At 42.1% G+C, this 16,524-nt stretch overlaps 1 protein-coding gene across 1 annotated transcript in view; it reads left to right on the top strand.

Annotated features, from left to right (window-relative positions):
• The window catches only part of LOC308089175 (NACHT, LRR and PYD domains-containing protein 3-like), a gene marked incomplete at its 3' end in the record, with an annotated part of 85,280 nt that overhangs the window by 64,819 nt on the left and 3,937 nt on the right, over positions 1–16,524 (top strand). Inside the window, exon 14 of the mRNA XM_080433739.1 lies at positions 7,874–7,935. Coding sequence (XP_080289865.1) covers positions 7,874–7,935 — 62 coding nt within the window. The remainder of the gene's footprint in view (positions 1–7,873; positions 7,936–16,524) is intronic.

The raw sequence follows: 16,524 nt of genomic DNA, 5'->3' as shown, positions 1-16,524 counted from the left end.
GGGTGTCTGACCCTTAGTGTAGTGTAGTGTAGTGTGTGTGTGTGTGTGTGTGTGTGTGTGTGTGTGTGTGTGTGTGTGTGTGTGTGTGTGTGTGTGTGTGTGTGTGTGTGTGTGTGTGTGTTTGTTGGAGCTAATTGTCCAGTCCTGCAATGTTCCTCACAGGGAATCGGGGGCGGCCATAGCGGCCATAGCTGAGTGGTTAAGTGAGCCCGCCTAGGGAACCAGAGGCCCTGGTTGCCCCAGGTTCGATTCCAGGCTATCCCAGCATATGTGCCGATGATATGAAATTTGTCCCTGAGCAAGACTCTTAACCCCAATTGCTCACAGGTTCTCATTGGAAACAAGACCGCAAGGACTTTCATGAACGACCTGTTAAAAGGAATTATCCTTATCCTTATCCTTAAGAGGGTGTGGTGAATATGCTTGTGTCAATGTACAGTTCTGCACTACTGGCAGGGCAGAAGAGTGTGTGTGTGTGGTTCTGTATGTGTGTATCACCGTCCAATACTGCACTGCTCCTTGCAGGGCAGTGTGTGTGTGTGTGTGTGACAATTTCCTACCACACTGGGGAAGGGCTACGGCTCTGGGTCTGTCCAAGGAGATATCTATCACGTTCTGGGTTCTTTTCTTTTGAAAATTAAACCTTTTAACGGGTAGTATGGTGACTCTAATGTGGTCTGTGAGTCAAGGTCTGTAGTGTGGGTTAGGTTAGCTCGCCATCCTTGGTCAACCAGAGTCGGGCTGAATCAGAACAAATGTATCCAAACAAAAAACCTGACCTGCATAAAGCAAGGCCAGAGGCATCTCTGTGTTAATGTACCATAAACACAATACTGCATAAGGTTTCACTTCAAAATACTTATTGGAAATAAATACATGAAACCTTTCAAATTCACATTCATATAATTACAATTCAACAATAGTTCAAACAAAACAAAATAAAATCAATCTTCCTCTCACCGATGGTGGTGTGTCCCTTACACTCAAATTAGTAACAGCAGGGTCCAGCAAAATACCACGTGAGTGACACACTATAAATAAAAAATGAGTGACATTGAGAACACATTCTTTTGATTAAATTAAATTATAATACACTTGGTGCAAAACGTTTTTTTTAGCTGAACACAAAATAAACTTTAAATGACTGTTCATTGAACAAACAGCCTAGTCACCAGCAGTGCTGGGACTTCACTCTTAACATGTTAGCCACCTAGCAGCTAATGCATCCAAACACTGTCACTCACCAAGGTTTGCAAATGAAATCAGCATCAGCACATCAGGGCTGTCTAGATGACTCAATGTTGCTTCTCACAACAGGCTAAAGTCATTAATGTTGTGCTTTGATGTACACAACTGATATTATTCTATATTTTCTTAAACTTAATCTTTTTCTGGTGCAAGAGACAAGGAGAGGGTTCCCAAGCAAAGGTTTGCTGAAGTGACTCCTCTCTGATCTCACTCTGATTAGCTGGAATTCGTTCCACCTGCTGTCTCTGCACACACAGGCAACAGGCCCTTGTTCAGACAGGGCGTTGTCTCTCATCTAATTGGGCCACAGCTTAATGTCAATCAAGTTGCTATAATGAAATGGCTGGATGAACTGATCTGAGAAACCCTTCTGTGCATCTTTTATGGTAGTGAGGGAATATGACTGAATGAATGAATTGTCACTTGATGACTTTTTAACAGTTATTAATTTATTCATACGGAAGGATGATTTAATCCATTTTACTTTGCTATTTATCTATTTATTGTAAAGGGTGATTCAGTGTATTTTAACCCATTTCTGGACCTGGGGTACATCAGCATTCATTGGAGGTCGGGGGGGGGGGGGGGGGGGAGCAAGAAAAAAAAAAGAAAGAAATTACATCTGGACCACCCCCCCCCCCCCCCCCCTGGTAACTAAATAACGAACAGTCCCTAACAGCAGGTTACAGTAGGTGCTGCACAGGGCACCAACCTTGGGGGGGGCACCAAAGGCGTGAAGATTTTTGAAATTTAGAAGCAGCGGCTGTTAAAGGAGCGCTACAACATTGAAACGCTCCGGTGAAGCGTCACTTTTTTTACGTGCTGCGCTGCAATACAGCATATTTCAATACATTTAGGAGTAAATGACAGATTTCTTTGTTATAGAGCTCTTGCCACGCTCAGTGTTGACCATGTCCTCTAATTATAAGCGACATTGCCCTTGTTTTTCTGTGAAGGTACTTGTAAAGACTGGTGGTTGGGCTTTGTCCCTGTTTCTAAAACGTTGTTGATATTTGGCATGAGTTATTTGTTGATAGCTTGTAGATCTGCTATTTTCTACAACCACCAACACCACTAGTAATAATATTAATAATAACTAGAAAAGGTGCCTCTCGGAGCACAGGTCTCCGCCAGGTCAGGTAGGTTATTGTGGCCTCCTGGTGGCGCTATATTAGGCCAATGTGAAGAGGGTGGCATTTCTTCTTAGGCCTTTCATGGCAATCGGACACTTCATTCATGATTTGAGGCATTTTGTTCCAAAAATGTGTATTGCTAAATTAGACCTGCTGGTGGCACAGGCTAATGTGAAAAGAGTGGCATTTCTTCCTTGGCCTAGTGGGAATATGCGTGCAAAATGTCACTGAAATTGCATGTTACATTTTTTAGGTGGAGTTAGACTGATTTAGAGTCTGATTTAGAGTCTAACTGTAAAGACTAGTGGTTGCGGTTTGTCCCTGTTTCTAAAACGTTGTTGATATTTAGTATGAGTTATTGGTTGATATATTGATTCTTGTACCACACCTCCTCAAGTCCATCTGTGATTATTACCAAGATGTTTTACTGTACCAATTCTTAATAATTAAATATTGAAATATTACAGAATCCCAATCAATTGTAATGTAAACATTACAAATGTAATAACAAATTCTAAACAACTTCTTATCAGGTAATAACTACATATTCCTGTAACTCATGTCTTGCATTACCAATGCTGGCCAAATCAATCAACTAATTGGCAGAAAACACAAGCATCACACATCAGGGTTTCCGCTAGGCATTTTTTGGGCCGGCCACCATGGCCGGCAGGATTATATTTTACCGGCCAAAGAATACATTTACCGGACATATATTACAATTAAAATCACATGCGCGTTTGCACTGCATACTGTACATGCATCCAACTGATCATTACACCTTGTTACTTTAGAGCTGCGCTTCTTTCCACTTTATCACAGATGCAATCTGTTCCTGTTTTTATAGATAACTAAATTATATGATCTACTAAATCATGCAGAGATGTCGCTTGCCAAAAATGAAATGAATAAAGTGGGCATGAGTGAACTGCTGCGCAACGAATACCACCCGCTCGGCCCAAAACACAGTCGCCCCGGGGAAAATCCGGCTGTATTCACCTGGTATTCCTAAACATATCAGTAAACTATGCCTAAACCTAATCTTATTCCTAATCTTAACCTCAGTAAAACTATACCTAATCCTAAACCTATTTCTACCCTTATCCTCAGTAAAACAAATACAAGAATACAAGAACCGCTGGTCCGCCTGAAAAATGGGGGCGAGGGTGTTTTGGGGCGAGCTGCGGCAGAGCCTTTCCATGCGCGACACCGTCGCCCAACTTTCACCACTTTATCCATTGCAGACAGACAGTCACTGTGCTTGCATAATATCCACGACCCACACGTGTTCGGGTCCCTTTATCGACAATTAGGTCCGGTTTGGTTCAGATTCTATCACCTCGGAAAATCCCGGTTCTGTTTATCAACACACGCGAGTGAACCACGCTGGCTGATGAGGAGGAGACACAGCTGTGTCTATCCGCTGTTTTGTGGCGTATCAAAAATAGCAGACATACAAGCTCACAACGCGGCGCGTTGCAACGTGCAGTGAGCTTGTAGCTCTGATATTTTCAATGCACGACACCATCGTACAACGAATAGGCGAATCTACTACTGCAGTGCGCAGCAGCAGCAGAGCAGGCTGTCGGGAATTAAACCACAGTCAGATCATGATAAAAACTTTAAATTATTATGATTTTAATACATTTTTATACCGCGATTTTTGTAACCCATTTTTTTCACCCGGTGCCAATTTCCTAAGTGATCTTGGGCGCTACACCACCCCTACACCAGCGCTACACCAGTCCCCCACAGCCAGGGAGGCCAGGGCCGAGCTCATGCTTCCTTCACTACATGAGAGCCAACTGACCTTCTTGTCACCTGACAGGGGGGAGTTTCCCTGGTTGGACGTAGCGCGTGGAAGGAACAAGTTATTCCAACCAGTTCCTTTCCCCTCCATCAGGCGCCCTGGCTGTCATGGGGGAGGCGGTATAGCGACCAGGATTACTACATGTTTTTGTGAGGGTATTAACTACCCTAGGAGACACAGGGAGAACATACTAACTCCTCACAGAGTCACATTTTAATGGTTGTTTGTAGCCAACTACTTTATCCAAATAATAATATTAATAATAGGCTTAAATGATAAAATAGCCTAATAACACCATTTTCCCAACCGGCCACGGTGGCCGGTGGTGTTTATAATTACCGGCCAATTAAAACTTTTACCGGTCAATGGCCGGTAAATACCGGCTAACGGAATCCCTGTCACACATCCTACTATCCACTACATGCCTGACCACGGAAAAAACGCCTCCCACAGACATACAGGGACTGACCTGTTTCACACTGACGCCAGTTGATAATCAATCCCCTCCTCCTACCTCGCTCCGCCGGACCTCCGTTCCACTCGAGCGTCCCTCTATTTCCGTTATATTCGAGCGTATCCCGCCGGGTCCCGGGGATGACGTCCTTTTCAGTCACGCTCTACCAAACGGATTCGGCATAGCGGGTGGTTTAAGAATCTGCTATGCGTGTTGTTGTGTTATCCCATGTGTGTGGGCACACACACATGGGATAACGCAACAACACGCCCATGGCCAAACCTCCAGGCGCAAATAACAGAGTGGGCATAATGTTTACGGCGTGGCCGTAAGATACTGTTGGGTACAGCGCCAGCTGCCTTGTGCGTAATTAACGGGTAGCGGGTAGTGCCAAGGGATAGCTCAGGATGGATGATAGGGCCCCAAATCTCTCTGTCGAAAACAGCCGATCTACAAGCTCACAACGCATTGTGTTGTGAGCTTGTAATGAAATTACTTGTATTATCATTTATTTTTTCTTGTGGGGGGTTGAACTGTCTCATTAATACTGTGTGTGTGTGTGTGTGTGTGTGTGTGTGTGTGTGTGTGTGTGTGTGTGTGTGTGTGTGTGTGTGTGTGTGTGTGTGTGTGTGTGTGTGTGTGAGATAGCAAAGGGAACAGAACTGCACTATTTTACATCCAGGTAGAAAGTATTTACATCCTCTTCATATCAGCATTGAAAATTAATGATAAATAAAACTTGCATTTTAACCAGTTCAGCACTCTATTGTAGTGGAAATGCTGGTAAACCCCCCCCCCCCCCCAAAAAAAAAAGACAGGAAACATTTCTTACCCCTTTCCTCTAAGGCGGGCGGCATTGAGTTTGTCCGGGAGGGCTGCCTGGTCAAGATAATGGAAGGAGAAACACTGTAGTGTACACAGTGACGTCAGTTCAGCAAAAGCTAAGGTATGGCAAGGTTAGGGTTGCCAACTCCCAGAGATTGAAGTAAGGGACACCTATCCTGGGCGCGCGGCAAAGGCGTGCGGCCGAAACAAATTTGGGGGTCAAACCCCCCAAGACAGAAAGAAAACTATGCATTATACCTTATAACACAATACAAACACGATGGTCTTACACCTGCATTAGGCTACTATTCATGATTTTTTTTTTTAAATGACGGTTGACGAAGTCTCCCAGTCTCTATACACAGCTTTGAGGAATTCGGCTTTAGCCCCGCCCCCCTATAAGACCTTTTGGAAGTGCACGCCCACAATTCAACGTCAGAGACAGAGAGAGAGAGAGCCCCATTTCAAGCACAGACACAGACACAGAAACAGACACAGGTCAGGCTGTTGCTGCCTCGCCTGCCTCGAGCGCACACACACAGTTAAACTTAAAGGACTTTCATTTACACGTGTGTACACGTTTAGATGACAACGTTCTCTCTAGTGAAAACGTTAAAGTGCCGTTGCGTTCTCACTTTTTATTTTGCCTTTAGATGGTGATGCAACACTGATTGAAAACGCTCTAGTGCGCAACTGATCTGTGGGTTGCCATGTCGGCTTATTATAAGCGACTTTGGGCTTGTTTTTCCTGTAAAGTTGCCTGTAAATATTGGTTGTTGCGTGTTGCGGGTTTTTGGGCTTTTAAAGTGTAGTTACTTTGTTGATGTTATTGTTTTCTTCGCAGACCCCCATCTGAATTAATAAATATATATGGTGAAAATAGCCAATCTACAAGCTCAGTGAGCTCGTAGATCTGCTATTTTCAAAAAGAAATAGCGAAATAATATTTAATATCTATCTATCTATCTATAGATATAGATATCTATTTCTTTTCAAGATCTTTTTGAAAATAGCAGATCTTCAAGCACACTGTGAGCTTGTAGATGTGTCTGTCTGTCTGTCTGTCTGTCTGTCTGTCTGTCTTTCTGTCTTTCTGTCTTTCTGTCTGTCTGTCTGTGTGTGTGTGTGCCCCCGTATTTTCGTTTATGTACACAAATCTTCCAGCCCACACCGTCACAGGCAAACTTACAAAGGACTTTCAAATACGGCCCTTGGACACTCACACTGCGCCTTAAGACATGGCGGGCGCATGGGATAACTTCTTCATACCACCAGCACGCAACATCCCACAGAAAACATTCTTTATCACGTTATACAATAAAACAACATATAACATTATTAATATAATAGATTACATCATTAATACGAAATGTATTATATTATAATATATCATATACATTATAATACATATTATTATAATATATCACATTATAATATAACATTTGATTACAATAATTAATATAATATATCTCTGCTGTCCAGCAGCAACCAACTAACTCCACAACACTCATTTTTCAGGAAATGAAGAAATCATTATATTTAAAAAAAGCAATACTGCCTCATCAAAGTTGGTATAGTGACTATATATATTGTCAGTATTTAGTTAGGAGTTTTGTCCAAACAAAGTTAGGTGTCTGAACAGCTGACAATAGCGCCAATCGCTGCTGAGGGAGAGGTTTCAAATGGGGCTAAATTCCTAAAAGCTAACAATGGATCTCCAAGCTCACAATGCATCACAACGTGTGAATTAATGCCCTGATGCTTCATGATACTTATTATATAGGCCTACAATAATAAACAGGACTTTGAATATTACAATAACGTCTGCAAAGAGGGGTTCACAGAGTTGGAGTTCCTGTTTCTAAAACGTTGTTGATATTTAGTATGAGTTATTGGTTGATATATTGATCATAGTACCACATCTCCTCAAGTCCATATGTGCTTATTACCAAGATGTTTTACTGTACCAATTCTTAATAGTTAAATATTTAAATAGAATCCCAATCAATTGTAATGTAAACATTACAAATGTAATAACAAATTCTAAACAACTTCTTATCAGGTAACAACTACATATTCTTGTAACTCATGTATTGCATTACCAATGCTGGCCAAATCAATCAACAGAAAACACAAGCATCCCACTACCCACTACATGCCTGACCTTGCAAAAAAAAAAACAACTCCCACAGACGTACAGGGACTGACCTGCTTCACACTGTCACCCGTCTACACATGACATCTTATGTCATACGTCCTTGTTTTTTTGGAGCCAAGGTATGGCACCTGCCCTACCTTGCCATATAATAATAATGATAATAATAATAATAATAATATAATAATAATAGTGTCAGGTAGTGTTAGACAGTCAGACATTGATGCATATTTTTCTGCTTCCTACAGTGTGAATCATGGAGGAGAACACTGGATTGAACACTGGATTAAACCTCATCTCCTTAAAAAATGTGAGTATCTGTCTGTCTGTCTGTCTGTCTGTCTGTCTGATACACTGTGTTTATACTCTATTAGCCCCTCCCTCCTTGGATGCTGTCCTGAAAACTCTTCAGTAGAACTTCCAGAGAATTCAGATGGTTTCTCTGCTCTTGGCCCAGTCCTTAACACCAGCTGATGCTTGTTTACGAAACACTCCCCCCACCTGACACACCTTCTGCACTGTTCAACCCCCATATAAAACACTCGGCTTAATGACATTATAACATTTTATAAACTCATTTAAACAAACTGCTTTAACAATCATTCAGATAAGATTGCAGATCTGGCTGCATTGGCTATTTGAAAATAGAAGATCTACTGTACAAGCTCACAACGCGTCACATCGCCAGGTGTTGTGAGCATGTAGATCTGCTGTTTTCAAAATATACGAGCGCTTATGTGAGAGCATTTTCGGGAGTTTTGGACTAATAAATGTTTATAATCATGTATAACAACTTATAACCGTGTTTATAACGTATTATAACTGCTGTTCATAATGCATTATTATGCTCAGTGGAATAGCACATTATAACTACCCTAACTTACTCAGTTGTAAAGGCTCATAGAGAAGTGCTGTAATGTGTCATAATGCATTATAACCAAATGTTTATTAAATGGAATAATGTCGTATAAACATCAATAATATGCTATAACATGACTTTGAGACCTTTAAGTAAAGTGGCCACATATTCATGAGTTATTAGACATTTAATAAATATGTTTGTTATAATGTGTTATGACACATTACAGCACTTCTCTATGAGCCTTTACAACTGAGTAAGTTAGGGTAAAAATAATGTGCCGTTCCACTGAGCATAATAATGCATTATGACCAGCAGTTATAATACGTTATAAATGTGGTTATAAGTCCTTATACATGATTTAAACATTTATAACAAGCATTATAATGCCTTATAAGGGCGTTGTAATGCATTATAAATGACCTTATAAAGCATTATAGAGGCGACCTTCATAGAAAGTGTTACCACCCTTTCTTACTGGCTTTCCATGCTTTGGTCGTATTCTGGTTCTTCATGTCGTAAAATCGGGGCGTTTTGAGAATATTTAAGGACGTGTTATTTAAATGACGCTCGGTTTCAGCCGTCAGATTTATCAAAGCCCTGACCAAATGTACGCTAGGATTGGCTGTATAGGTTCCTTTGATAAATGTCACTTGGACGTTGGCCTACGGGCAAATTTAAAGCAAAGAATACGCAGTTTTTTACGCTCCATTGATAAATGAGGGCCACTGTCCCCACATACAACACTCCTTCTGCCACACACATTCTGCTTAATGTCCCCAAAACACACTGTCCTCACATACAACACTCCTTCTGCTACACATTCTGCTTAATGTCCCCAAAACACACTGTCCTCACATACAACACTCCTTCTACTACACATTCTGCTTAATGTCCCCAAAACACACTGTCCTCACATACAACACTCCTTCTGCTACACATTCTGCTTAATGTCCCCAAAACACACTGTCCTCACATACAACACTCCTTCTGCTACACATTCTGCTTAATGTCCCCAAAACACACTGTCCTCACATACAACACTCCTTCTGCTACACATTCTGCTTAATGTCCCCAAAACACACTGTCCTCACATACAACACTCCTTCACCTACACATTATGCTTAATGTCCCCAAAACACACTGTCCTCACATACAACACTCCTTCTGCCACACATTCTGCTTAATGTCCCCAAAACACACTGTCCTCACATACAACACTCCTTCTGCCACACATTCTGCTTAATGTCCCCAAAACACACTGGCCTCACATACAACACTCCTTCTGCCACACATTCTGCTTAATGTCCCCAAAACACACTGTCCTCACATACAACACTCCTTCTGCTACACATTCTGCTTAATGTCCCCAAAACACACTGTCCTCACATACAACACTCCTTCTGCCACACATTCTGCTTAATGTCCCCAAAACACACTGTCCTCACATACAACACTCCTTCTGCCACACATTCTGCTTAATGTCCCCAAAACACACTGTCCTCACATACAACACTCCTTCTGCCACACATTCTGCTTAATGTCCCCAAAACACACTGTCCTCACATACAACACTCCTTCTGCTACACATTCTGCTTAATGTCCCCAAAACACACTGTCCTCACATGCAACACTCCTTCTGCTACACATTCTGCTTAATGTCCCCAAAACACACTGTCCTCACATACAACACTCCTTCTGCCACACATTCTGCTTAATGTCCCCAAAACACACTGTCCTCACATACAACACTCCTTCTGCTACACATTCTGCTTAATGTCCCCAAAACACACTGTCCTCACATAAAACACTCCTTCTGCTACACATTCTGCTTAATGTCCCCAAAACACACTGTCCTCACATACAACACTCCTTCTGCCACACATTCTGCTTAATGTCCCCAAAACACACTGTCCTCACATACAACACTCCTTCTGCCACACATTCTGCTTAATGTCCCCAAAACACACTGTCCTCACATACAACACTCCTTCTGCTACACATTCTGCTTAATGTCCCCAAAACACACTGTCCTCACATACAACACTCCTTCTGCCACACATTCTGCTTAATGTCCCCAAAACACACTGTCCTCACATACAACACTCCTTCTGCTACACATTCTGCTTAATGTCCCCAAAACACACTGTCCTCACATAAAACACTCCTTCTGCTACACATTCTGCTTAATGTCCCCAAAACACACTGTCCTCACATACAACACTCCTTCTGCCACACATTCTGCTTAATGTCCCCAAAACACACTGGCCTCACATACAACACTCCTTCTGCCACACATTCTGCTTAATGTCCCCAAAACACACTGTCCTCACATACAACACTCCTTCTGCTACACATTCTGCTTAATGTCCCCAAAACACACTGTCCTCACATACAACACTCCTTCTGCCACACATTCTGCTTAATGTCCCCAAAACACACTGTCCTCACATACAACACTCCTTCTGCCACACATTCTGCTTAATGTCCCCAAAACACACTGTCCTCACATACAACACTCCTTCTGCTACACATTCTGCCTGCTTAATGTCCCCAAAACACACTGTCCTCACATACAACACTCCTTCTGCTACACATTCTGCTTAATGTCCCCAAAACACACTGTCCTCACATACAACACTCCTTCTGCTACACATTCTGCTTAATGTCCCCAAAACACATTGTCCTCACATACAACACTCCTTCTGCTACACATTCTGCTTAATGTCCCCAAAACACACTGTCCTCACATACAACACTCCTTCTGCTACACATTCTGCTTAATGTCCCCAAAACACACTGTCCTCACATACAACACTCCTTCTGCTACACATTCTGCTTAATGTCCCCAAAACACACTGTCCTCACATACAACACTCCTTCTGCCACACATTCTGCTTAATGTCCCCAAAACACACTGTCCTCACATACAACACTCCTTCTGCCACACATTCTGCTTAATGTCCCCAAAACACACTGTCCTCACATGCAACACTCCTTCTGCTACACATTCTGCTTAATGTCCCCAAAACACACTGTCCTCACATACAACACTCCTTCTGCCACACATTCTGCTTAATGTCCCCAAAACACACTGTCCTCACATACAACACTCCTTCTGCTACACATTCTGCTTAATGTCCCCAAAACACACTGTCCTCACATAAAACACTCCTTCTGCTACACATTCTGCTTAATGTCCCCAAAACACACTGTCCTCACATACAACACTCCTTCTGCCACACATTCTGCTTAATGTCCCCAAAACACACTGTCCTCACATACAACACTCCTTCTGCCACACATTCTGCTTAATGTCCCCAAAACACACTGTCCTCACATACAACACTCCTTCTGCTACACATTCTGCTTAATGTCCCCAAAACACACTGTCCTCACATACAACACTCCTTCTGCCACACATTCTGCTTAATGTCCCCAAAACACACTGTCCTCACATACAACACTCCTTCTGCCACACATTCTGCTTAATGTCCCCAAAACACACTGTCCTCACATACAACACTCCTTCTGCTACACATTCTGCCTGCTTAATGTCCCCAAAACACACTGTCCTCACATACAACACTCCTTCTGCTACACATTCTGCTTAATGTCCCCAAAACACACTGTCCTCACATACAACACTCCTTCTGCTACACATTCTGCTTAATGTCCCCAAAACACATTGTCCTCACATACAACACTCCTTCTGCTACACATTCTGCTTAATGTCCCCAAAACACACTGTCCTCACATACAACACTCCTTCTGCTACACATTCTGCTTAATGTCCCCAAAACACACTGTCCTCACATACAACACTCCTTCTGCTACACATTCTGCTTAATGTCCCCAAAACACACTGTCCTCACATACAACACTCCTTCTGCCACACATTCTGCTTAATGTCCCCAAAACACACTGTCCTCACATACAACACTCCTTCTGCCACACATTCTGCTTAATGTCCCCAAAACACACTGTCCTCACATACAACACTCATTCTGCTACACATTCTGCTTAATGTCCCCAAAACACACTGTCCTCACATACAACACTCCTTCTGCTACACATTCTGCTTAATGTCCCCAAAACACACTGTCCCCACATACAACACTCCTTCTGCTACACATTCTGCTTAATGTACCCAAAACACACTGTCCTCACATACAACACTCCTTCTGCTACACATTCTGCTTAATGTCCCCAAAACACACTGTCCTCACATACAACACTCCTTCTGCTACACATTCTGCTTAATGTCCCCAAAACACACTGTCCCCACATACAACACTCCTTCTGCTACACATTCTGCTTAATGTACCCAAAACACACTGTCCTCACATACAACACTCCTTCTGCTACACATTCTGCTTAATGTCCCCAAAACACACTGTCCTCACATACAACACTCCTTCTGCTACACATTCTGCTTAATGTCCCCAAAACACACTGTCCTCACATACAACACTCCTTCTGCTACACATTCTGCTTAATGTCCCCAAAACACACTGTCCTCACATACAACACTCCTTCTGCCACACATTCTGCTTAATGTCCCCAAAACACACTGTCCTCACATACAACACTCCTTCTGCTACACATTCTGCTTAATGTCCCCAAAACACACTGTCCTCACATACAACACTCCTTCTGCTACACATTCTGCTTAATGTCCCCAAAACACACTGTCCTCACATACAACACTCCTTCTGCTACACATTCTGCTTAATGTCCCCAAAACACACTGTCCTCACATACAACACTCCTTCTGCTACACATTCTGCTTAATGTCCCCAAAACACACTGTCCTCACATACAACACTCCTTCTGCCACACATTCTGCTTAATGTCCCCAAAACACACTGTCCTCACATACAACACTCCTTCTGCCACACATTCTGCTTAATGTCCCCAAAACACACTGTCCTCACATACAACACTCCTTCTGCCACACATTCTGCTTAATGTCCCCAAAACACACTGTCCTCACATACAACAGTCCTTCTGCCACACATTCTGCTTAATGTCCCCAAAACACACTGTCCTCACATACAACACTCCTTCTGCCACACATTCTGCTTAATGTCCCCAAAACACACTGTCCTCACATACAACACTCCTTCTGCTACACATTCTGCTTAATGTCCCCAAAACACACTGTCCTCACATACAACACTCCTTCTGCTACACATTCTGCTTAATGTCCCCAAAACACACTGTCCTCACATACAACACTCCTTCTGCCACACATTCTGCTTAATGTCCCCAAAACACACTGTCCTCACATACAACACTCCTTCTGCCACACATTCTGCTTAATGTCCCCAAAACACACTGTCCTCACATACAACACTCCTTCTGCCACACATTCTGCTTAATGTCCCCAAAACACACCGGCCCACATTTATCAACGCGGTGTAGACCAAATAATGAGTGTACGGCGAGATCCCGCCGCCTAAGATCCCAGGTCGTAGGCAGTTGTTGACTTTGGCTGCACCCGTTTGTTCCATTGTAGACATGTAGAGCAGTATTTTCGGACCGTCTGACAGGCATCTGGACACATAATCCACTCCTAAATGTATATCTACACTAATAAATAATCCCTGTGAAAATATATCATTTTCTAAAGTAATTTAAACAAACTTCTTTAACAGTCATGCAGATCTGGCTGCATTGAAAGTAACAGATCTACAAGCTCACAAGAGTCGCATCGGGACGCGTTGTGAGCTTGAAGATCTGCTATTTTCAAAATATACGGGCGCATTTGCGAGAGCATTTTCGGGAGTCGGGACTCCCGACCATCTTTTCATGGACAGTGAGGTCTACAAACTTAACAGTAGCTTGTCCTATGGTATGGAGTTATGTCATAGAGAGTTATGAAGGCTACAACCTGGCTGGGTTAAGGATATTAACCCGGCACTCCAAAGTAATCTTTGCCGAGCGCAGGATATCTCTTATTAACGTGGCGGCACGGGATCACTGCAGCCCGCCCGAGTCTCATGGGGAATAGCCTACATGACTGCTTTATGTTAGTGTAACTCGAACGCGCACTGCTCGGTATGGGTTAAATAAATGTATATACAAACGTATTCCATTCATGGCGATGTGATTGGTATCATAATATGTCATTCATGTAGGCTACAAGCCTACGTGACAAAGATTGTACCGCTACGGATTACATGAAAGACACAGTTGGGCGTGTGTGTGTGTGAGAGAGAGAGAGAGAGAGGGAGGTGTGTGCGTGTGTGTGTGTGTGTGTGTGTGTGAGTGTGAGTGTGAGTGTGAGCGTGTGTGTGTGTGTGTGTGTGTGTGTGACTTGACAGGCAGCGAGGCGAGCGGGGGAAACGCTCTCTTATTTTCTTATTTTCTTCATGTCGTAAAATCTGGGCGTTTCGAGAATATTTAAGGACGTGATATTAGATTAAATGACGGTCGGTTTCAGCCGTCAGATTTATCAAAGCTCCGACCAAATGTGCGCTAGGATTGGCTGTATAGGATCCTTTGATAAATGTCACTTGGACTTTGGTGTAAAGGCGAAATATAGGCAAAAATATAAGCCGTTTTTTTACGATTGATAAATGAGGGCCACTGTCCCCACATACAACACTCCTTCTGCCACACACATTCTGCTTAATGTCCCCATAACACACTGGCCCTCATTTATTAATGGAGCCTAAAAAACAGCATATTTGTTTCCATAAATTCGGCCGTAGGGCAACGTCAAAGTCACATTTATGAAGCGATCCTATACAGCCAATCCTAACGTACATCTATGTGGATTTAGGCAGAGCCATGATTTAGGAAACAACTCCTTTCTCTTTGTCTGTGTGTCCAGTGAAAAGGGGAGGGGCTGGTGATCGAGTCGTGACGCGTTGTTAGCTTGTAGATCTGTTTTGCTAAATTGTGACGTATATTACGTCAGAGCACTTACAGAAGTAGTCTACATAATTATTGGGTAATAATGGAGTTTGATAGAAACTGTACATTAACGGTGCAGAAAGCAGCCAGAATACTGAGCATTATGTTTTGCAAAGTGTGGAGTTATTTGGAGCATAATGTCTGTGTGTGTGAGATCCTCACCAACGCTGACTCCCAACTCCATGGGTGTCCTCCTTCATTCTGGTAGAAGGATGTGACATGTGGGGAGCTTATCAGATATTTTAGTGACTTTTGTAAAAAAAAAAAAAAAGAAAGTGAAAGTGTGTCTGTGGGTTTTATATGTATATATTTTAAAGTATTAACATGAGGTTATAATAACTACTTTGGATCCACTGGAACATGGGTTCTTTATTACATTTCCTGATAAGTATTGTATTTAGAGAACCAGGATGATAAGTATTGTATTTAGAGAACCAGGATGATAAGTATTGTATTTAGAGAACCAGGATGATAAGTATTGTATTTAGAGAACCAGGATGATAAGTATTGTATTTAGAGAACCAGGATGATAAGTACTGTATTTAGGGAACCAGGATGATAAGTATTGTATTTAGAGAACCAGGATGATAAGTATTGTATTTAGAGAACCAGGATGATAAGTATTGTATTTAGAGAACCAGGATGGAAATAAGACTCCGAGCTTCATTGTGTTTTTATCCTCAGTGATCTATTCATCCATCTATTCATCCATCTATTCATCCATCTATTCATCTATTCATCCATCTATTCATCCATCTATTCATCCATCTATTCATCCATCTATTCATCTTTTCATCTATTCATCTATTCATCCATCTATTCATCTATTCATCCATCTATTCATCTATTCATCCATCTATTCATCCATCTATTCATCTATTCATCTATTCATCCATCTATTCATCTATTCATCTATTCATCCATCTATTCATCCATCTATTCATCTATTCATCCATCTATTCATCTATTCATCTATTCATCCATCTATTCATCCATCTATTCATCTATTCATCTATTCATCCATCTATTCATCTATTCATCTATTCATCCATCTATTCATCCATCTATTCATCTATTCATCTATCTATTCATCTATTCATCTATCTATTCATCTAT

This window comes from Gymnoscopelus braueri, assembly GCF_963280865.1.
Source record: "Gymnoscopelus braueri genome assembly, chromosome: 7".
Taxonomy (NCBI): Eukaryota; Metazoa; Chordata; class Actinopteri; order Myctophiformes; family Myctophidae; genus Gymnoscopelus; species Gymnoscopelus braueri.
This window is presented reverse-complemented; position numbering and strand designations above follow the sequence as displayed.